We start from the raw sequence: 23,875 nt of genomic DNA, 5'->3' as shown, positions 1-23,875 counted from the left end.
AATACTTACACATCCAAACTTCAAGCATAATTTACGTCTTTAAGGAACTTGATGCTCAAATGGACAATATTTTTTTCTATATATATATATATATATATATATATATATATATATATATATATATATATACACACACACACACACACACACACACACTTTGGTTCTTTTTATACTGACTGTCAATATCAATCATAACAACATATTGTTTTCACTGTTTCAACCATGATCACATTTGATTACACAATGTCACCTGTACATTACTGTGCAATTAGACATTTATTTTTGAAAAGGTAAAACATGTAAGGGCTACCACAAAAACAACTGACCTGGGGAACGTTTCCCAAAATCATAGTTGCTAACTAAAAAAAACTTTTAAAAAATTCCTTATGTGTTGGTAAACAGATCTTTGTAGACATTTGAAAGTCAGTCAGCACCAGAATAAAGAGTTTAACCAATGGTTCTACATACGTTGTGATGAGAACCTTCCAGAAACCATTCCAAATGTTATGGATAAGTGACACTAAGAGACAGCTGTCATAAATTATAAATTAGTAGGACTAAGACTGACATTATATTTGTATGTACTTTCACAATATAACTTAATTAAAAGTTTGGACCCACTTTATATTAAGTGGCCTTAACTACTATGTACTTACATTGTAATTAATAATTTAGTACAATGTACTTATTGTGTACATACATGTTTTTATATTGTACTTATATTTAAAAATAAATGACATGTAATTACATCTGTACTTAATTTCTGTAATTACATTTATAATTACACTGTTGACCCATACTTTACACCTTAACCCACCCTTAAACTTACTCATACCTCCAACCCTCTCCCTAACCTTACCCCATCCCACCTCAATAGCAGCAAAAGTGTTTTACAATACAATATGAACACAATAAGTACATTGTACTTATTTTTTTATGTAAGTACATAGTAGTTAAGGCCACCTAATATAAAGTGGGACCAAAAGTTTTTGGTATTGTTTGAGACTTTAGCACTACATATTAACAGCATAAACACATGTTGTTTTCAGTATAACCATATTCACTAAAAACAAAACAAAAGCCTAGATGTCTTGCAATGCATCACGGAAAACCACCATCTTCCAACAAACTCATGGAAAACTTTCTCCGCAAACATCTGTTGATTCCTATTATGTGACTTTTTTCAAAACTTTATTTTTTATTTTTTTGATGGCAGTGAATGGAAACAAACAAAACAATAAAATTGGAGTCAAGTCACACATTCATGTCGTTTAATGGAGGTTACTTTCATACAGGTTCCAACAGAAAATAATCAAAATTGCCAAATATATTTAAATAATTTGGACCACAGCCTTGTAGTGATGTGTATTCAGTATCTTATAGTTTTTTTTTCTTGTAAAATTACTATTTTATATATAAAAATTCTCTGATTTTAATTTCTCCCCTGAGTACTTTTAAAGTCGTAATAGAAAGGGGTTTACAAAAAACAAAAGCTTTGCAATATTTACAGGATGGCAGCATTAAACATTAGACATTTACAAAGCGTCCACCGACAGTGCATAGCTTAGAATAGCCTTATACGTCATGTAGGTGACTTTGAGGGTAAACAGCAACATTTGAACATGTACAGCTTCAAACATTCCCATATGAAAGGATCAAAACATGCTGAAACAAATAAAAGAGTGAAACATTGATACTGAATCCATGAAGGCACCACCTAAAATATCTGAAGCAAGAAAGACGCTCTTAAACATACTGACTGAATGATTTGTTGTGCAGACTTAGTGTACAAAAAGATGTTAAATGTTAAAAAAATTCACTAAAATGTAACTTACACTTAATCAGTGCTTCTTATGGAAGTATAAAGCAACTGAGATGTGGCAACACAGCTAATATGTAGAATCTCATGAAAGTGAAATCTGTTCGTACCTTAGTTGAAAAGCATTTAAATTGGACGATCTCAGCATAACCTAATGCCAAAATCCATAATCTCATAAAATGTCACCAAATCTAAAATTTAGGTATATTAAACCAGTCCACATGCCAACAGCAACTGTTTTTCGAATTGAAAGAGAAACAGACCTGAGTACCTTTAGTTCAGGAAAAGAAAAACGAAAGTAGATGGTGTTGTTTTAATTTGTTAAACCACTGTCCAATCTCTATCCAGCTCCCGCAATATCATATATTACCCACAAAGCGCCTGTGGCAGTCTTGTAACCTTTTGAACTCTCATTAAACAGAACCACTCCGTTGGAATAGTAGTGACCCCATTCCCACCTGGGTTCTTTACAGTGCAGCGCCTCCGAGTGGCAGGATGCTGGAGCTACTCAGTATTCCTGGCCAGACTGGGGGTGTGGCAGGACTCCAGTGGAAAAACAGGACAGTCAGTCATTGGTTACTGCAGGATGATTGACACTCAGACCTGACTAGTGGGATGGACATGGTAGGTGCAGTTCTGGATGTCATTCCCATCACTGACACCCTCGGAACAGCCACTACTTTCCCTCCGAAGGGCTAAAAAAGAAAGAGAGATTAGTCCTCCTTGAGTAACTATTGAGAAATAGTCTCCCTTGAGTAACCAGCATCTCTGTTACCCTAGAGAAGATATGCAATTTGGAGAATGGATGGATGAATGGGAAAATATAAATGAAGACTACTTTTTTGTTAAAATTAAGCACATTTTCACACACACACACACACACACACACACACACACACACGTTTGTAATTGTGAAAAGTGTGTTCATCCCATAGGCGTAATGGTTTTTATACTGTACAAACTGTATATTCTATCTGCCTTCACCAACCCTACACCTAACCCTAACCCTCACAGGAAACTTTGTGCATTTTTACTTTCTCAAAAAAACTCATTCTGTATGATTTATAAGCATTTTGAAAAATGGGGTCATAGGTTATGTCCTCATAAGTCACCCTCTCCTTGTAATACCTGTGTCATACCCATGTCATTATACAGAGTTGTGTCCTGATATGTCCAAAAACAAGAGCGCACGCACACACACACACACACAAATCTAATTATTAATATTATTTAAATTGTAAAAATGTACACATTATGGTAGTATGTGTTGTATTGCATTTAACTTATGCTGACTTAAATGAAAAAGTCCATGAGACTAATGTCCACATTGATAATTAGATATAGAATAAATAAATAAATATATATATATATATATATATATATATATATATATATATATATATATATATATATATATATATATATATAATTATTTTTTTTTAAGTAATGAATGTGTCTGGGAAAATATTCTTCCTTTAATACAATGTTTAAAAAAATGCCAAAGGTATATTAAATAAATAAATATAGCTTATAATATGCAGATTAAAAATGATCTTGCTTGACTAAAAGTTGATCTAACAACTGTAAATATACAGTACTGTACGTGGAGACAGATTTAAGACTGATTTGGTTTGCTCCGGTATGACTGGCAGTTAACGGTAGTGTCTGTCTGGATGAAAGGGTATGCAAAAACACAGTGGGAAATGTAAATGTGGCACGTTTAGATACTGACAGCTCTCTTCCTCTTGACCCTCGGGCAGCAGCAGGTGTCCGTGGCAGGGGCTGGGCAAGGTGGACTGCATTTGGCCCTCCTGACTGGTTCCCAACTGCAGCCTGCGCATGTGACGCACTACTGCTGTGGCATTAAATGCTTGCTGTATATAACAGTAGGAAAAAGATATCCATTAAAAATCAGAAAACCATGCTTTTCACCTGCAACACTTCATTAACTCTCTCAGTTCTTTCACTCTCATATATTCACGGATTTACCTTCCACTTGCTTTTGGCAAAGTTCTTCTTAATTTGGGCACTGACAGATTCATGGATATTCTTATCCAACGCTGTGTCTCCAGCGATCCTGAAGTACAAAACAGACATTCAAGTTACATTTCCACTGTCTCATCTGGTTGTATAAAACCAAAATATATTTTTGAGGAGCCAATCTGATGTTTTAAAGCCACATTTCATCCAGAACACAAAGCTCTTTCACCATCTATTCTCACATCTTGGCAGTATGGCTTACTTTCTCCCTACATTTCTCCCAGTCATATGAACAGAACTACCAAAATTTCATTCACTGGAAATCTTCCCCTCAGTCACAGCTCTCAAATATCCCTTCTGCATAATCAAACTTCATATGACATGACAGACTGTGAAACTCAAAGTAGTATAGTGCTATAATTGAGATTTACAGTATTATTGACGATTGGTCTCAGTGTGGCATATGAACTCATACCATGGGTGCTGAAGAGCCTGTTCACACGTGTAACGCTGGCTGGGATCTTTTTCCATTAAATGCACAATAAAATCTTTAGCTGAGAAGAGAGCACAGTGTGAAATGTCAGAACATGACTTAACTGTTTCCATAATCTCATTGGGAAACAAAGGAACAGTCAGAGAAATGTATAATGAAACAGAGAAAATAACTTGGTCTCAGTTTCCTGAGAGATTCTCCTGTGAGATTTGCCAGACATAAAAGTCATATTTTCACTGACTCTTCAAATATATTTAACAACCATTACTGTTTGGTAAAAAAATACTAAAACTCAAGTTTCTTCAACAATAAACCTCAATAAACGTATGAATATTCAAGGAAATATTACAGACGATTTGTTATACCTGAGTCAGAGATATCGTCCCAGTACGGTGAATCAAACTCGTACTCTGCCTTCAGGATCTGCTCAAAGAGCTTGGCATCGTTCTCGTCGTAAAATGGTGGATAGCCACACAAACTGAGAAAAGACAAACAGATGGTGAGCACCATTCAATTCTCGGGAATGAAATCAGTTCAGGTAAAACGTTAGGGAATTTAAATGAAGTAGAGAGAAGAGAAGAGAAAGATGCAAGTATGCACATGTATAAGCAGCAGTAACAGTCCCACTCACAGAATGTAAGCGATGACCCCGATGGACCAGCAGTCCACTGCTTTACTGTACGGCTTCTGTGCCAGAACCTCAGGAGCTGAAGATCCGAACAAACAGGATCAGACATCAATTCAATTTATCACTTCAGCCCTTTCTAGTAATCATTCCACTTGACCCATATGTAAATTCCCACATGTAAGTAGGGATTTTCCTACCATTGGAGCAAATGAGCTATCACCTTTCAAACCAATTTATTAATTGTTATATCATATAATTAATTTTCTTTTATATTATACACACTTAAAGGTACAATTTGTAAGATATTTGCAGTAAAATATCCAAAAACCACTAGGCTAGTGTTATATATTTTGTCCAGGTGATTACTAACAATATCTCTAATGTTTTCAACTACTTGTAAATCATGAGAAGATCCCCATTCTAAACAGTGACACGGGGCAGTGCAGTCGCCTGTCAATGACATTAGTTACCCTTTGTTTCCGCCTTTACTGACGTAGAAACCACATGTCAACAGTGTCGTGGACAAATGTGGAAGTAGTGTTTAGCGTCCAGCAAACCACTAGCTTGCTTCAAGCAGTTCCTTATTTACTTCTTCTTTCACGTTTTATGGTGGATTGTGTTACTTATTTATGGAACATAATTACTGTTACCGTCTGCCGCTGGTTCTGTCGACAATGACAGCTCCCGTAAACGTAAGCGTACGGGCCAAACAAACGACCCAAGAAAAGTTTGGGACAAGAGGAGAGAAAGAGCGAGGATCAATATCGGTGTTGCATTTTCTAGATGGAGAGAGCTTCGCGACAAACTTCAACTAGAAAGAGATGCTGATCTCGCTTGTGTTTTACTCGACAGGTGAGTTGTTTTGATGCGTATCTTTACAGAAAACGTATGGTATTATAACGATCAACAAGATTAGTATTATGGGGCATACACGCCAGACACGGGGCATTGTGTCTCTAGACCCACGCGAGGACGCGTCTGATCCATAGTCTGATCGCGTCTTTGAATTGACTTTCTATGTAAACTACACTCGCAAATCGTTGAACTCGCGTTTGCTATATATGCCCAATTATTGTGTTAGAAAACAACAAATCCCATCATTCCACGCTCCTTCTTAGTGTCATCAAACCACACGATAGTTATGGTTTTGGTAGTGCGCACTCTAGCCCTCCAGAAACCCAAAGACTAACTCAAACCCAAGAAAGGACCATCATCATCATCATCATCAAATAATTTAATTCATGTGTAACCGGTACAGAAAGTGTTTTGTTAAAACATATGTATTGATCGTTATAATTCTCACAAAATTGTTTTACACATGAACCTGATATGATTGCCTAAGTGTGTTGAGTATGCTTCCCCTTTATTGTGGTGATGTCATCATGAGCCTACATAATTTCCTGTTATGTCCCCTCCTCTTCCTCTTGGCATTGTAATTGCATGGAAGAGGTGGGTTATTTTTGGCTCCTGCTAATCCTTATTAATCTTTATTTTAATTGTTGCTTTTATTTCTATATCTTCATTGCAAATTATGTGTATTATGTTATTTTACTTACCTGTGTGGTTATTTTTGTCATTTTGCCCAATTTAAGTTATATTTGTGTCTTTGGCCTAATGTGGAGATGAAAAGCACATGGTAATTAAATCTACGTCACATTTGTTTTATAGAGCAAGATAAGGGTGATTGTACTCAGAGGCTGTTTTTATTTTGTTTTACATCAGGTATGTTTTCTCTGTATTCTCTTTCCTCTTGGCATTGTAATTGCATGGAAGAGAGCAAGATAAGGGTGATTGTACTCAGAGGCTGTTTTTATTTTGTTTTACATCAGATCTCAGAGTAAAACCCAGCGAAACCGCCGCCTGTTGTCCCGTGTCTGCTTTCACAACGCAGATAAAAGTGATTTTAAAACTGGTGTCGTGAGCCACCGGTTACACATGGAACAAAATTCCATAGGCCTCAATGGTGTGATAAAAATAAATAACCTATTCGTGGGTTATCCCTTACTATTATGTAAATGTTAATGTTGTAAAAAAAGAGATGAGAATACTGGTTGCAGATGCATTTTTTGGATATGTTGCTGCTTGCTCTTCTGTATTCAATAATGCATGTATAACTGGCATAGATACTTCTACCAAGTTTCGGTTGTTCTCTCTTTTTCTGTTTAAATAACCCACATCTAATCTCCCTGACATATACACAGAGTATTCTTTAGAACTGAGTGCCCATAGATCCAGTTTCAACCAGTCATTTCTAAAGCTATGGCTAGTACGACACTTGAAAACTACCAAGAGATAAGAAAAAGAGATAAGGGGGAGAAATAGGTAAGCCTGAAGAATGTTATAAAATAAGTAAAGACTGATGTTACAGTAGATTGAGTTTACACCTAGATTTGAACCACATGTCCAGACATGTCCAAGTTGGTTTATGTATATTACTCTCTTCAATTCAGTTCAGTAGAGTTCAAGTCCTAAAGGCTGAGGTTTCATCCAGATATATACCATATATATACTTCTGCATATGGAGGTGTGTCTTACCTACATATCCAGGAGTGCCACATGCTGTGCTCATCACACTACCTGAACCCTCAATCTTCGACAGGCCAAAATCACTGATCATGATTTTAGAGTCTTCATCCATACTGTAATACAGCAGGTTCTCTGGCTGTGTTAGAAACAGAGACACAAATAGGCGATGAAACACACAAACACACACACACACACACTGAGAAAAGAAAATATGGACTTTTACTGTCACACTTGGTTAGGTGACCAAACATATGCGGACATCTCTCTGTATTCATGTGTCAGCAGAGATATGTTATTAACCAGAGCACGAATCACACTGAACAACTTCACTGAACTACTATAAACAAACCAACTTTGCATACAGACTGTAACCCCAGAAACCATGAAGGGAAGTAACTGGCTGGAAAGTATGTCAACGTATGATGATAAGTGACTGGAGCAAGAATTTAGCCTCAACTATCTTTTTTTTAGAGATTAAATTGTGTCATTTACCGTCAAAAGTGACAGTTAAAAGGTTTATAATGTTACGAAAGATTTCAGTTTCAAATAAATGCTGTCCTTTTGAACTTTCTAATTATCATGAATTAAAAAAATGACAATATGAAGTTTGCAACATCAATACTTGTAAGAAGAAATTTCACATGAGCAGCCAAGCAGCATGTTACAATGATTTCTGAAGCAACGTTTGAAACTGAAAACTGCTTTATCATCTCAGGAATAAATTACATTTTAAAATATAATCCAATAGAAAACACTCACCTTCATTTTCACAATATCACTTTTATTCAGTATTTTGATCAAATAAATGCAGAATATACATGCATATATACACATAGCCTACATGTGTGTGTGTGTGTGTGTGTGTGTGTGTGTGTGTGTGTGTGTGGCAGATATCAAGCACTATGTAATAAGCGGTTTAATAAAATTAAAATACTCAAATAATTTTACATTTTTTACTAGGTGTCTCAAACTCACAGCTCCCAGATGAGAAACAGGGCTCAATGTGATTTAGCGAACCCCTAGGTCATGACTGTCCCAAACGACAATTATTAAAATAAAGTGAATTACAACTCCTCATCTTGACTTTATTCTAAAGTTGAAAACGGGACTGGAGCCATTGATTTAATCCATTTACCTCAAACTACTTTCCTGGTCTCTGAAGGCAAAGGCCCAATTAATTAAAATCAAGAGACCCAATAAGGACTCCTGAATGAAATGATTACGCTCTGTGGATGGGAAGAATTAGATTTAAAACTTGCAGAACAGGTTTCTGACACTCTTTGGTTGAAAATAACTCCTGTAAACTCCTGCTTCATTAGATCTGTTTTGCTCCAGACCGCCTGCCGTCTCACCTTCAGGTCTCTGTGCACGATGCCCATGTCGTGCAGGTACTTCACAGCGTCCAGGATCTGCTGGATGAGCTTACTGGCATCCTTCTCAGTGTAAAATCCTTTTTCCACGATCCTGTCGAAGAGTTCGCCACCGGACACTCTGCAAATGGAAAAACACACCAATGCACATGCTCATTCCCTCTTGGGTATTTTTTTTTTTCTCTAGACAGACTGGCACACAGCAGGATCACAGCAGAACCATATGGTGATGCTGTACTGCATCCCAACCACCAGAGGAAGCTGTTTTACTCTTTTTATGTTGAAAGACTGGGTAGTCCCTCACTCTTTTCCACACATTTAGTTAAGTAAACTTCAGAGATGACTAATTTAAGTTCTGTAGTAAGAGGTTGATTTCATTCCTTAGAAGTGGTAACCGTATCTGTACTAACAGATTGATAATTATTCTCCTGCAATAAAGAAATGAATACCATGGTAATATCCAGGGGTTTAGACATGTAGTATAGTAATGTTATGGTGCTGTTTGAAGTACTTTGGAATACCATGACAGTTCAATGGGATATGAATATGAAAATTACTGGTATATATCAAAGTAGCAATACCATGTGATACCATCACTATGAAATGGTGTCACTATTGTAGTGGTGCTTTTTTAGTAAAGGTGATCTGGGATAAGCCTAACAAAAATGAAAACAAATATAAGGAAGGAAGAGCTTTTCCAACATTCCTAAAACACTCCAGCTTCTTCTATATGAGTGGATTTCATGGAAATGTCAACGTCATATTTCACATACAATAATAATAATAAAAGTTGTATTTTGCATGCAGAAACTTTTACTTTTTTTCTATTTTCTCTTCCAATTATCATTTTTGTAATGCAAAATAAATTAATAAATAGAAGTATTGGGATGAGACATGATCTGCGCATTTCTCTGTGAGATTCGTCCATTTCTTGGATAGAAAAGCCAATGCAGTCTATGTGCACTTCCTCCTAACCTCTCAACACAAACCGTGGGGTTACAGTGAAACTTCACTCAGCAGTGAATGTGTTTTGTCTGTTCATGTGTGTAGGATGAAGGGAATGTTGAAGGTGGGATTTCAGTCAGTGGTATTTGAAGCATCAAGACCGTGGGTGCTAACACACACACACACACACACACACACATAAACGTACATGCAAGCAGAGTTAATCCTGCACCGAGTTGAAAGCCCTGGCAAACTTGGAGTCCTGCTGTCTGCAAGCAGAGCTGCCATCTCCCGGAAAACAGGACAATGAACATCTCTCTCGCTTCCTTTTCTGTCATTCTGTCACCCTTGATCTCTTTGCTAACACAGCTGTTGTGGAAACTGACCCCTTTGCTGTTTCTCTCTCCATCACGCGTCACCCATGATATATTCTGTCTCCATTCTCTATAAACATAACTAACTCTCTCTCTCTACTGACATTTCAGATGGCAGGTGTGAAGACACAGGTGTGAGCATATTTTCCCAGCTCCGTTCAGTGGGCTTATGCACGCGTGTGTATGTGTGTGTGGTTGTTTAGCATTTTCCTTGATTTCTCAGTGGAAAAGACAACAGTGCAGCTCTCTGGCACATAAGTAATTAAAAGAGCTGACACTATGAGGGGCCAAGGGCCAACTTCCAATTCAATACACGGGTGTTTTAATCATTGTCTGTGTGTGCAAATCGAAAGTTTTAAGCTTTTCGAATCAGAGCTGTGAGTGTAAATTTCAACTTACAAATACAAATATTAATATGACAAGTTCTCACATTCAGATTTTCAACCTCTTGGGTTTAGCTACTGATTTACCTCCATATTATTTCAACGGACCGCCCCTCTGCTAGTATTTACCCATATAAGGTCATCTTGCTCTTTCTCTATCAGTAGATCATGAGTTTAGAGAAAATGACAAGAACACCTCTGTTACTCCGGCTTACTCTTGGCATGCTGCTTTGGACACAATAATTGAAGAAACCTACTGTAACCCTTGTGAAAAAGAAGTACAATTTTATATACTTTTAAAAACAGTACTTATTACAGAAATAGCATTCTTTAACATACTATAATTATGTCTGAAATAAATGTAAATGTGTTCAACACTTAATCGCATATTATAGATGATTAAATGAATAATGCATTGTACTTTAAATGTATATTAAGTGTAATAAGAGTGCTTAAGGGGAAAAACTTAAGAGTCTTTTACCCTTTTAACTAGGAATAAAGTGTAGCAGAATTACATATTTACTTCTGTTGTCTTTGAAATATGGTTAAAATGTACTGTGAATGTACTGATAAGCAGTTATGTAAACTAAAATATCCTTTAATGTCCTGTATTTGAATATATATTTGTACTTACACATTTTGTAAAGATGATACTTTGACTTAGTACATATATGCAGTAAAATATACTGCAATAGAGTAATAAGTTGTTTTAGTCAAGTTTTTTAGTTTAAGTATGTTAGTCAACGTATTAATGTAAGTGTACTTTGTTAAAACATGACAAATGCCACTATAGCACACCCTTTACGCTGAGAATGCAACACATTCTTGCACTGAGTTATGGATGAATTCTGAAATATTTTAGAATACAATGCAAGTTGTAATGCCTTTGCAATTTTATTTGTTCTAAGATTTGGCTTTTGGCCTGCATTGAGAAATGAATGAGTTTGAGATAAGAAGCTAAAAACGGCAACCAGCACAAGGCAGCTGCACTATATAACTGAATTGTTTGGAGGTCGCTCACATACTTTGTGTGGAAAGCATGAAAATATGGGATGATAGTAAAGTTAAAATTAATAATCAACCACTCACAGTTGCATGACCAGGTAGAGGTGTGATTTACTCTCAAAGATGTCCTCCAGGGAAACTATGTTGGCATGTTTAATCCTAGGAGAGAAAGACAAAAAAGATATGTTAACCCAGGAATAAGGCAAATATCTAGGCTTACGGCTTAATGCATATTTACTGGTGCTTCAGAAATAAACAATATGAAAGCAACTGTGGCATAAGTTTAAATACCATACAAAAATAATTTTTCATCCCTTGCAAAAAAACTTCATTGTACTTAATGTCGTATTGGAATGCATGTTGTTTCCCACTTGTTGCTACACGTTTGAAACTGTAAGCCGTTTTTGTGGTAAAACGACATGCCTCAAGAACTGAGCATAAAATGTATAGAATCTGAAATATTCCTTTAAGGCACGTAACTGATCCACAACATGCAAATTTATATTTGTGGAGCCAAAAGTGTCATAGAGTGTTATAATTAATTAGTGTTACTGCAGCTTCACAGCTCATACTGACAGCTTTAATCAGTCTGTCTCCACAAGTGCTGATTTGATACCAGATCTCTACTCATCCAGACGAATCTCTGCCATGATGTTCTAGACTGTTAAACTGACCCAGGGATGCCTCATAAATATTTACCAAGGGGATCTGGATTCAGATTTCCTGTTGCCTATAGCCTGAGATGCAGTGTAAATATGAAACTAGGTCTGAGTGCATTGACTACTGAGAAAAACAACGAGAGGAAAACCAGAGCGAGGGGGAGGGAGAGAGCTCTCATCTGTTCCCATCGCATTCCTCATGCCTATTACAAACACAGTGCAAGACATGTTACTAACAACAACATAATGTTACATTTCCAGAGCAGCTGGCACAGCGTGGCACTTGTAGAGAGAAGGCAATGGGCAAACATATCTCACAAAAGAGTTTCATCTTTCATTTAATCGGAATATTTTCCCTGCCCATGTTCTTCTCCTTGGGGATCTCAAAACATTCTTCAAATAAAAAGTTCAGATCCATTGACCACAACAGTGCTGAATCCCTTTTTTTAAATGTATTTTAAGCAAAATAGTATTTGAAAATTAGATAAGACAAAGTACAAAACTTTTTTAATGTAATGTTTCCCGGTAAGAAACAACCAATCAGAGCTGCGGTCCGTAACTTTTTGTTTTAAAAATTTACAAATACATATAATAAGCGAGTACACACACATTTTCCAAACCGTGTTTTTAGCTTGTCCTGAATCACTAGAGTGCACCTATAATAAGTGTTTATATTCGGACTATTTTAGATTGCTTCGGGGGTGCCGCGGTGGAGTAATCTAGTACCTTTGTGATTCTTCATAGACATAAACAGAGAGAAGTAGTTCCGGCTACGATGTTCTTCCGCAAGACGCAAGCAGTTCTGTTCATTAACCGTTAGAGCGTCAAAAGTTACCGACTGCAGCTTTAATGCGTAGTAAACTCTTTAAGAAATGGCCTCATCAGTGCAGGAAGCAGTGAACACTGCGTAGGAACCCTGAGAACCAGAATGCAGCGTGTGACATATTGTACAGACTGTACGTCCCTCCCACACAGCCTTGTGTTCATTCAAATGAAATATGCTGTCTGTTCTCACTAGTCTACGAGAGGCTTGATTCTGTATTAATCTAGTGCATAGTAAATAAGAGTAAAAGGATAATGTATAAAATAATGTCAGGACCCCTGAGTCTCGTTCTTCACTGCCCCAACAACAGTCAACAGCCCAGCTGATTTTCATTGACTGGATGAGTGCTGTGTGACATGTGTGGGCTCTAATTGAGCCAAACAGTGGAATCCCACACACCTCCCCACTCACCATACGACACGACAGAAGCACCTGAATGAGTCACCGAGTCTCTCTTCCACTCGTTCTCATTCTTTCTCTCCTGTCAGCAGCACATACACTCCCCCACTGCCCTTCTCGCCTCTCCGTTCAGACAAAGTGGTGGCCTCGTTTTTGCCTTCTTCTAAACTACACACCACTCAGACCCACACAGCCGTGGGCAGTCAAGAGATGCTACGATCCCAAAGCAAGGTTATTATTCTTAATGAATTTGAGTATTGATTTACACTCTATCTTCAGGTGTCAAAAAACCCCAGAGGATCCACTGGTGAGTAAGTGATGTTTTCCAAATCGGTCCAGATGAAGAAAGTGATTGATTGATTGATTGATTGACATTTTAAGCAATGTTGTATTTTTTGGGGTGAAGTATTTCTTTAATAAACATCAAACATACTTTCTATAAGTTAAGGTGTTAAGGTTTGTTTTAGGGTTAGTTGCTTGTAATAAAGCATCATTTACCATTACTATAGTAAGTAAAAGTAACGTGTAACAAGGACACCGTAAAATAAACTTTTACTTAGAATTGTTTAATTAAACCCAAAATAAATTGTATAGATTCAGTGCCATGAACTTAGCAGACTTTGACAGATCCAGACTAGTTTTAAGATTTAAGCCGATGAATCATAAATCCCCCAGAGATGCCAGAATGATGGTATCACAGTTCACTTATGAATGTAGAAGCCATTATACATTCTGACCTCATTTCATTACTCACAAGCACGGTTTACACTTTGAACTTAAATTGTAATGGTAATGATTTAGCATGGTGCTTTTTTGGTACAGTACATGTGACCAAAGACAAATGGAACCATTTGAGGTGATATGTTTTTGAAACATAAAAAACTAGAGGCTATCATAATATCTGATTTTACTATATTATTATAGTGGCCAAAAGGATTCATAATAATATGATATTATAATGATATCACATGACATTATAGCAATATTTAAAGGAATATCAATTAAAATTAATTAATACATAAATAAAGCTATAAAATGTATCTATAATTAATTTGTTTATTTTGTTTCTGTCCTTTTAGGGCCAATTAATTGCACTTGAAAACCAACACATCCACTATGCTGGAGTGACAACCAGATAATTAAAAATAATGTGTAGTATTAACTTGATAATATTTCATTTATTTAAATATCATACCATCAGCATTGGTACACTGCGACGCCCCAATACAAACAAAATAAAAAATGATCTATGAATAGTTAAAACCAACTGAAATTGAAAACCAAATTACAAAATAAAATAAAAAGAAGACTATTAAAAATGTTCCCTGTTTTAATGCACATTAATGCACAGATCTTGCACTTGCTGACAGCAGATATAAGCATGGCCCAGAATGTCCTGAGCTCATGTGTGAGCAGTAAGGTCAGTAAGCATGTCTTTCCTTGAGGACACCCTGTCGGATTCAGTGACATAATCTGGATGTCCTACACAATGCTGACTTCACAATCCTGCAGCTCCATCTCTGTGGGTGACAGACTGGGGGACGAAGGACAGCTAATCTGTTTAGTTGAGCTGAACTACTAGAGCTGCCTTGCTGTCTATATGCACTTCATGGGCAGCTGCCTTCTTAGACATCGTGCTGACTAAAACAGAATCTCATACAGGAGTATTTAAAATGATCAACGTAAGCAGCAACTTTACAAATCGTACAAATAACACACTCACAAGAAGCATCTGGAAGACTTGGCTCATTCGACTCTATTCCTGTAGAGTTGGTGTTGACATGTTGCTGAGCTAATGACATGTGGAAAATCCAAATGAATCCAATCCACTTCTTTTATTGATCTTATTGTGAAAGATTAATTTATTTTTTTCTAATCAAAATCCAGTCTTCCAGTGAAATTACATTCTTTTGATGTATGCCAAACGTCTCAAATCATCCATTATACTTAAACCCTGCATCATTTTTACTACTGATTCCATCAACAACAACCTTATATATTTATTATTTTTAGATATTCATTTCACTTGGATACACAGCTGCATTCAAGAGACATGCTGGAAAGATCTACAAGATGTTCGAGTTAAACGCACATGAACGCCACCACAAACGTGAGAGTGTCAACGAAAAAAAAATAATCACTCAGGATGCAATGGAAGTGTATTGATTGTATGTATTGATAGTAAATTTGCTGAAAGTAATGTAATTAATATTTGTTTTGCTATTTACAATAAAACTACCGTATTTTTCGGACTATAAGTCGCACCTAAGTATAAGTCCCATCAGTCCAAAAATACGTCATGATGAGGAAAAAAATATATATAAGACACACCGGACTATAAGTCGCATTTATTTAGAACCAAGAACCAAGAGAAAACATTACCGTCTACAGCCGCGAGAGGGCGCTCTATGTTTTTAGTGTAGACTACAGGAGCAATGAGTAGCATAGAGCGCCCTCTGGCGGCTGGAGACGGTAATGTTTTCTCTTGGTTCATTTCTCTTGGTTCATGTCAAATAAATTTTGATAAATAAGTCGAACCTGACTATAAGCCGCAGGACCAGCCAAACTATGAAAAAAAGTGCGACTTATAGTCCGGAAAATATGGTACATACTTTTTGTGTTGAATGCTAATAAAAGTCATAATATTTCATGACATTGCATGGATTGCAAGGATTTATTTTATTTCCGGACTTCTCTTTAGAGTTTTCACCAGTCATTTTGTCTGTATAAAGCCAGCCCCTTTCTTACAATCGACTGCAAGCTCACATTGAAATTTGCCTCCATCCAATCAACATCTAATGGACAGAACCAAGTTACTGCCCTACATCTGTCACAGTACGGATGAAAAGATCTGTCACTACTTCCATTTATTTGCAACCGTAATAAGCATAAAAACGCACATCACACACAAATACTTTAAGAACAGCCCTCACGTTGAAACCAATGATGCCTTAGATTTCTTTCTAAGAAGGTCAGCTCATTAGGTTTTTCAACAGAGTTAAATAAATGAATGAGGAAAGAGTCACGTTTTTAAAACCCTAGTTTAAGGCCCTTTCACTGGTGCCAGCAGATATTGTTTAGAAATGTGACTTTGCAGCAGACTGTGAGTGCTTCCTCATTCTCTCTGTGAACGCTGTGCCTCTCTGCCTGTGGTAACCCGGGCAACCCAGACACTAAAAATAGCGTCAGCTGCTCCGGCTTCAGTCATTTTCACAGAGCTTTATGATTCCAGAGGTTTTTAAACACAAGATTCTTAAGACACGCACAAATCACTTACTGTCCTCTCACCCTGAGATAGCACGGCTGTTACACATAGATGAAGAATGTCATGGACTTTACAACTGTGGGCCTCACCTACAGCTAGTTGGTGGTGATATTTAATGTGAGTGTGTGTGTCATATACATCCATAAGTGAACTGAAACAGCTGTTTTAATGACTTACTTGTGGAGCACGGCAATCTCATTTTCAATGCTGCTCCCCTTCCCCTCCAGAGCTTTTTTCACGATGCATTTTATCGCCACTAGTTTTCTCGTCCTCTTCTCTTCTGCAAGCATCACCTCAGAAAAAGCCCCTCTGTAAGACATGATGCAAATAATCAATTAGAATTACATAAAACCAGGGATCCATGAAGGTCCTACAGGGACAGATATACGTACCATTTAGACAATAAATATCATATACTTTTAATAACATTTTCTGACTGTTTGAATAAACATTAACTAGAGATTAAGAAATTAAATATGTAATTAACGTAATAATATGAAAGCTGTCATTAATTTAATTTTTTATTTAAGTTAGTGTTGAGAAAATCTAGTTTTTTTAATCTTGGGGTCACTGGCTAAGAGTCATTTTTCGATACTTGAAAAACAAATGAAATAAAAGGTAAATAATACATTACTAAACTATTTAGCATTTGTATAACATTAATAAATGAAAATTGAAATCATAACTGAAATCAATAAGTACCAAAATTATTAAAATTAAATCTGAAATGAAATAAAGCTACATAGATGGAAATCTATGAAAATCTAAAAAAAGCACATAGCGAAGTTAGTAAACCTTCAGCTAAAATTAAAATATAGACCTTAATTTAAAACAATAATAAATACCATAACTGGCATATAAATTATACCAAATAACACTGATTCCTGGGTCAGAAAAGTTGGAAATCCCCAAAACATTAAGGCAAATACCTATGGCAAAATTCCTAAAATTCCATGCTGCTGGGAAAGCTCTCTAGCCATTTAACTTTTAATGGGAATGCCATATCTTTCCAGTGAAAGTCACAGATGGTTTAATCTTGACACAGATATACTTGTCACAACAAGACCTAACAAGATAATGCATGGTACAATGGTAAGCAATAAAACTGTTCCCATGAACATTTGCATTCTTATCTAAATCAGCTGTGAATGAGACAATAATATTTAGCTTCTATTTCTGTGGCCCTGTACACAAAGAAAATCCATTGGCTCTTAGGGTCTCCATATCACTGAACATTTAACCATTATAGCTATTGGATCAGTGAAAGCGAAGGAAACCAGGAAGCAGATGTTAACAGTATTCCACTGAAGTGATAACAACACAGGCAGCAGTTTCTCAAGAAGAGTTTAAGGATCCAGTTGAAGTATGTAAATTAAGGTGACCAGATTTCTGAAATGAAAACCGGGGACATTACCTAGTTCAGTGGTCAAAATATCGCTAAAATATCTCACTTGTGATTGACTACAAATCAAAAACAGGGTAAATTTACTTTTGTATGATTTTATTTTCATTTTTTTTTTTGGGGGGGGGGGGGGGGGTCCATATATTAAAAACATAATTAAGAGGTGGTACTTCTTCAAAGTTCCGGAACTTTTGGGGGCGGGGCCTGGGCGCTAAACATCCTTATTGGTTTAGTTCACGCAGTATTGTGATTTCAACCACCATTTAGGTGAGAATGAAGCTGTTTAGAACTCAAATCTGCTGTTTATTTATAACGGCGCCTATTTAAGAATGTGTTTCACCGATTTCAGTCTCTACTCGGCTAGACCTTCTGATGTCTCTTTAGTGGTTAAACAAAAAATATCATTCATTTTGGGTAAATCTAACAGGTAATCTTTGGTCTGTATTCAACTTATCTATATGTTAAAATGGAGTCAGTTGATATAATATTTGATAGAATATTTCGTTTCATTGTAATGGCTGTATACACATTTCCCTGAACTCGAAACGAAAGGAGGCAGTGGTATTTTATATCCTTTTTAGTTTTACTGTAAATATACAGAGAGGACAATTGCAGTATTCAAGACGAGCTGACTGATGTTATCAAGTACGGTGCTGTTTGCAGTTTTACCGGATTCGTGTCATCGCGAACATCACACTCCCAAGTCGAATGCGCAAAGTCCGAACTACCAAGGATGCACGTCCAAAATCAGCGTACTTAGTATTGAGAAATGCACACAGACCTACGTCACCAGACTATTTGCCTACTCTTCCCGGTACTTTAGACCGCGGTGGAAACCCAGAAAGCAACAGGTCTGGGGGAAAAATAGTTCCTTGGGAAAAAAGTTCCTGGTACAATTGTTTGGGGGAATTTCGGTGGAAACGCGGCACAAATAATCAGATGTAAATAATCACAAACATACTGTACTTTTGCCAGCTGGCTAGATTGGTGGGGCTTTTACAGTGTGTTTGGGGACATATACGGGGACAGTTGTGGACAGAAAACGGGGACGTCTGGTCACCCTAAATGCTTCTCTCTGATTCAGACAAAAACACTGATTCATTCAGGAAAAAAACTACATTAGCATGTGGTGGTCAGAGACACATTATATGTAACTCTGCATTGGCTGGATATATTTTAACTCAGAATTTCAGAACGTTTAATCTTCTGATGGTAAGACCATAAGTCATGGAATATGTGTTTTGAATGAATCATTAGTCAATGATTCGATGAACCATTCAAAGTCATTTGAATAGATCCTGAATGATTCAGCCATCTGAGCAAATCGGTTGAATGAATGACTTAACGGCTCACTTATCAATCCAGTGGCTTGTTTTAAATTTAAAAGTATAATTTCATATTTCTATATTTAGAATGTTATATTTAAAACATGAATCTTATTACAATTCATCTGCAGTTGTTTCAGTTGTCTTTATACAATTACATGCAAAGGTTCATGCAGTCACAAGACACGATTTGAACAGAAGATCCGTGATCAGGCCTAAAAGCTCTGATATCATCAGTAAACCACCCAGCCTGTTCAATATTTGAGAAAGGAATGAAGATTAAGAGTAAACTCGTTATTAAACAGGATGTGATTACAGCTCCTCAGCAAGCACAGATCCGGCCAGGCCAACTTATCCCAGAGAGCTCAGCACAGACATGGAGGACAAACAGTGATATGATACACAGTTAAGCCTGCATGCGTATGTGTGTCCTCAGCACATGACAGGACAGGAGAAAACTGCGGGCTAAACGGTCCACGCTGAGCCTATGAGGACATAACAGGACATATCCCATCAGCCCATGCACTTGCTCATATATAGCAATGCCACACTAGTGCTGACACACAACTGAACATGATGGTGCACAGATATTCATACGACGAGTGTGAAACAGCAGACATCATGTGATGTGCAGCGCTGTGGCCTCATCAAACTCAATATGGTTCAACATCTGCTATCAGTTGCTCTGTTGCAAAGAAATTAGACACTAACACATACAAACTAATCTAACACGTGTCGGATTGCAAATGTAGAATTGTAACAGGAAGTTTCAGTAAAGTGAGAAAAAATGTGACATCTAAAAATATTTGCAGATGTCACATATTTTTTTTTTTACTAGTATGACGACTAGTAAAACGACTAGTATTAAAAGCGTAGTAAACATGGCTAAAATAATTTCATATGACAGGAAACAGAAAACTATAATATTTAAATACAATTACAGAAAAGTCATAAAAGAAATGATGCAAGCAACTAACCCTGAAACAAACATGAACCTTAACCTTATTAGAAAATATTTGATATTACTTAATTAATTATTGTTCCTGTAGCTCAACTGGTAGAGCATTGTGTTAGCAAGCAAGCTAGCGCAAGGTTGGGGGTTCGATTTCCCGGGAACACATGATAGCTAATAATTGATAGCCTGAATGCACTGTAAGTCGCTTTTGATAAAAGCGTCTGCTAAATGCATTAAGTTGGCTTGAGAAAGCCAACTTACTAATATTTACTGTATAATTACACATAATTACTTACGTGTAATTATACAGTAACACGGACACCTTAAAATAAAGTGTAATACAAAATTGTATTATCCCTATTTAATATTCCTTGAGTGCAACGGCTCACAAAATCGCCAACCGACGTCCCGGAGCTGTTGTGTCTTCCAGTCAGGCTATCAGAACGTCTCTTAACATTTTAATAAATTAGTTTAAGGCCAGAAATAGTCTTAAATACCTTAAATGGTATAAGAAAAGTCTTAATTATGATTTCAAGAGGCAAAGATAAAAATTTCTGATATGGCTGGATTAAACCCCATAAGGCTAAAATTTCACTTAATAAATGGCCGATGAGTGCGGAACGTTTCAAAGTCAATCTCAGTCAGTCTCTGAAGGGAACAGACTGTCTTCAGCAAAGTTGCATTTTCATTTCATCCTTCCCATAATGCCTGATTAAGTAGTGCAGCGCTGCTTTGAGTACTGCGCTTACTGAGGAAACTACTATATTTTTGCTGTTCCAAAAGCCGACCTAGTGGTAAAGAATTAATTTGCATTTTCAATAAGCCTTTCTGCTGTTTTATTTTATTTTATGAGTCAATTTATCCATTTGACTTATACCTTTTCTTAAATATTTTTTAAAGGCTGAAAAGTAATGCGTATAATTTTATAAGACTTTTATACAGTTTCTGTAAATCATGTTAGTTTACAGATTAATATGTTTCCTTAGACATCGCCATACCACGCTCATACAGTGTTCATTTTAATTAAAAAGGATTAGGGCTGGGACAACGTCTCGAGGTCATCGATGACGTCGACGCAAAAAATACGTTGATGCAAAATATGCGCATCGATTCGTCGACCTGTTTTTATTTCTCTAAAAAACATTTGCAAAACGTTTACCTTATTTGCGCTGAATATACGCGATGGCCGGATCAACATTCTGTCCAACGTTATAAAACCAATCCAGGGGTTTTTCTGCATTGATCTTTTTTTTTGGCGGCTGTCAAAGCCTTATTTGATCGGCGAGTGATGTAGAATAGAATGACTACTGCGCCTGACAGGGCACGTACGAGAGAGAGCCCCTGCTTTTTTGGGGCTAGTTAAATTTATTCCGGGATAGCAAAATCTGAAGAGTGCCTGTCTGAAGGTCTACCCCAGGGATTTTGACATTTTGTGAGTGTGTCTATGCTAGGGTATTGTTTGGTTGTAGGGTGTTCTACAGGGTTGCTAGTGGATTGCTTACTGGTCCAAGTCTTCAGAGCCCATAAGAATGATTAATAGTAATAGTGATCCTTCCCTTCAGTAAGAGCAACAGTTCAGAGCTGGGAATTGTGGGATGTTTGCAAAGCGGCACATTCTTCTCCGGTCAGAGAGACAAGAGTACGGCCGTCTGGTGGAAGCAGGGAATGTGGACTAGATTATGACACAGGCCAGTCTATTGTGGCTTCCTGATTATAGTTTCTGAATGACGCAGAGGACAGAGAAAGGCTCTCTGGGGGCACAGATGGACTCCAAAACATGATCTTGAATTATATGATCTGTTATGCCTGACAGACTGTAATCTTGATCAATGCTACACATAATTCATGTTGCCAATGTCAGTCATGCTTTTAACTTTTGATTTGACTGAGCATTTAAAAAATATTTTTCAGTATTGGAAAAACCGAATTGAAGTGAATTATGTTTCTGCCTACTATCCGGAACAGTCACTGACATCTTTGGGAGAACTCTATAATACTGACACATTCTCTCTCCCTTCTCTTCTCTTTCCTTTCATTATAAGCACTCTTTCCCATTAATATACTGTCTATTTCTCTCTCTTTCTTTCTCATGTTCCATCAACAAAAGTTTGTTAGTATTTTATCATATCTCTTCCTGGATTTGGCTGCTGGAGAAATTGTGGTTTCCCTGAGAGGAAACAAGAGGTCAGGAGAAGCGCAGGGGGGGGAGCAACTTCCAGCCTGTGTTACATGACTCTTACATCTCACTGTAGAAGGAAAATACTTTTTGGGAAGAAATTTAAAGGAACAGTTCAATGAATAGTTGTATATTCCACAGTAGTGAGCTGTGCATCACTGCAACCAGATCATTAAGACCTCTTTTGTGAACCAGATCAATTAATTCTTGAATAGATTGGTCCGTTTCATTACAAAATGTAAAAATACTCATTTTTTGGGGGGAGGGGGGAGGGGGGAGTCTAAGTACATGGAAAAGGTTGTCCGGTATATTATTAAAGATTTCTTCAAGTTAAATTAGAGCACTGAGGCAAACAAATTTCACGGGGGTGTGACATTCTTTAGAAAACTATTAATCCAATCTAATTAGATACTATAAACAAATTAATAATTCATCTCTCACCACATGACATCTCGCTTCCTGAGGCAGTGCTCAGCCTAAATTCCGTTCAGTTGAGTGCAGGTCCCACAGACTCGACACAGAACCGACACTTGTGCTGATTGCATTATGTAACGTTCCCCAAAATAAACAAAAAGCAGGTGCAGCTTTTGTGCTGGAGGCCAGACTGAATTGTGTGAATCAAGTCAGATGGCCCACTGTTTCTGGACAGATGCCATATATCTCGGTTTAGTTCAGGTTAACCTTAATAGCTGCTTAAGAGTCTGTGTGAAATCAGCTGATCTGAGAACAGCATTGTGCATTTTACATTTTTACAGCATGATCTGGATTGGGACATAAGGCAGGCTGATCCAAAGCATTCCATATTGGTGATTTGGTTCTTCACTGTGTTTTTGGATGAACCAGTTATTTACAGTGCAATGAAGTAGGGACTTCCTGGATAAACATGATGCATTAATTCCTAAAAATGTTAACCGGTAAACAACCAACCATTTAAATGCCCAAATCAAAAAATATATATTTTTAATTATGTTTTTCACTAAAATATTTTAGTACTATTTATATACTATTTTGATATTTATTAATATTTTGAATCAACTTTATTTTTTATTCATCCTATCACTGAGCAGTCTACTGTTCACTTTATATGCACAAATACACAATGCAGCAATCCATTAGGAATAGAGCTGCTATGAAAACATAAAAGCAGACTGTTGAGTTAGTGTATTTGTCTCAACCCTGCACTCTTCGAAAATACAAAACTAAAGAACAGTGGTCTGAAAAATCCAGAAGCACAATAAAAGCAGTTCTCTTTAGGGTTATAAAATGCTATTCACTATATGGGCCTATGCCTTACCTATTCCCTTAGGTCATTGCTATAGTGTTGCTGTACACATACAGTACTTCTGGC

At 36.9% G+C, this 23,875-nt stretch overlaps 1 protein-coding gene across 4 annotated transcripts in view; it reads right to left on the bottom strand.

Moving 5' to 3' along the window:
• Positions 1 to 1,249: 1,249 nt before the first annotated feature.
• The window catches only part of LOC113055118 (calcium/calmodulin-dependent protein kinase type 1-like), a 49,558-nt gene continuing 26,932 nt past the window's right edge, over positions 1,250 to 23,875 (bottom strand). For all 4 annotated transcript variants that reach the window (XM_026221114.1, XM_026221115.1, XM_026221113.1 and 1 more), the window contains 10 exons: positions 16,847 to 16,978; positions 11,608 to 11,682; positions 8,799 to 8,937; positions 7,456 to 7,582; positions 4,924 to 4,999; positions 4,658 to 4,770; positions 4,275 to 4,353; positions 3,809 to 3,896; positions 3,552 to 3,693; positions 1,250 to 2,514 (listed from right to left, as the gene is read on the bottom strand). In XM_026221114.1, coding sequence (XP_026076899.1) covers positions 2,417 to 2,514; positions 3,552 to 3,693; positions 3,809 to 3,896; positions 4,275 to 4,353; positions 4,658 to 4,770; positions 4,924 to 4,999; positions 7,456 to 7,582; positions 8,799 to 8,937; positions 11,608 to 11,682; positions 16,847 to 16,978 — 1,069 coding nt within the window. In that variant the 3' untranslated portion in view covers positions 1,250 to 2,416. The remainder of the gene's footprint in view (positions 2,515 to 3,551; positions 3,694 to 3,808; positions 3,897 to 4,274; positions 4,354 to 4,657; positions 4,771 to 4,923; positions 5,000 to 7,455; positions 7,583 to 8,798; positions 8,938 to 11,607; positions 11,683 to 16,846; positions 16,979 to 23,875) is intronic.

The sequence above is a fragment of the Carassius auratus genome, chromosome 36, assembly GCF_003368295.1.
Source record: "Carassius auratus strain Wakin chromosome 36, ASM336829v1, whole genome shotgun sequence".
NCBI lineage: Eukaryota > Metazoa > Chordata > Actinopteri > Cypriniformes > Cyprinidae > Carassius > Carassius auratus.
The sequence above is the reverse complement of the archived record's forward strand: the minus strand, read 5'-3'. Positions and strand labels throughout refer to the sequence as shown.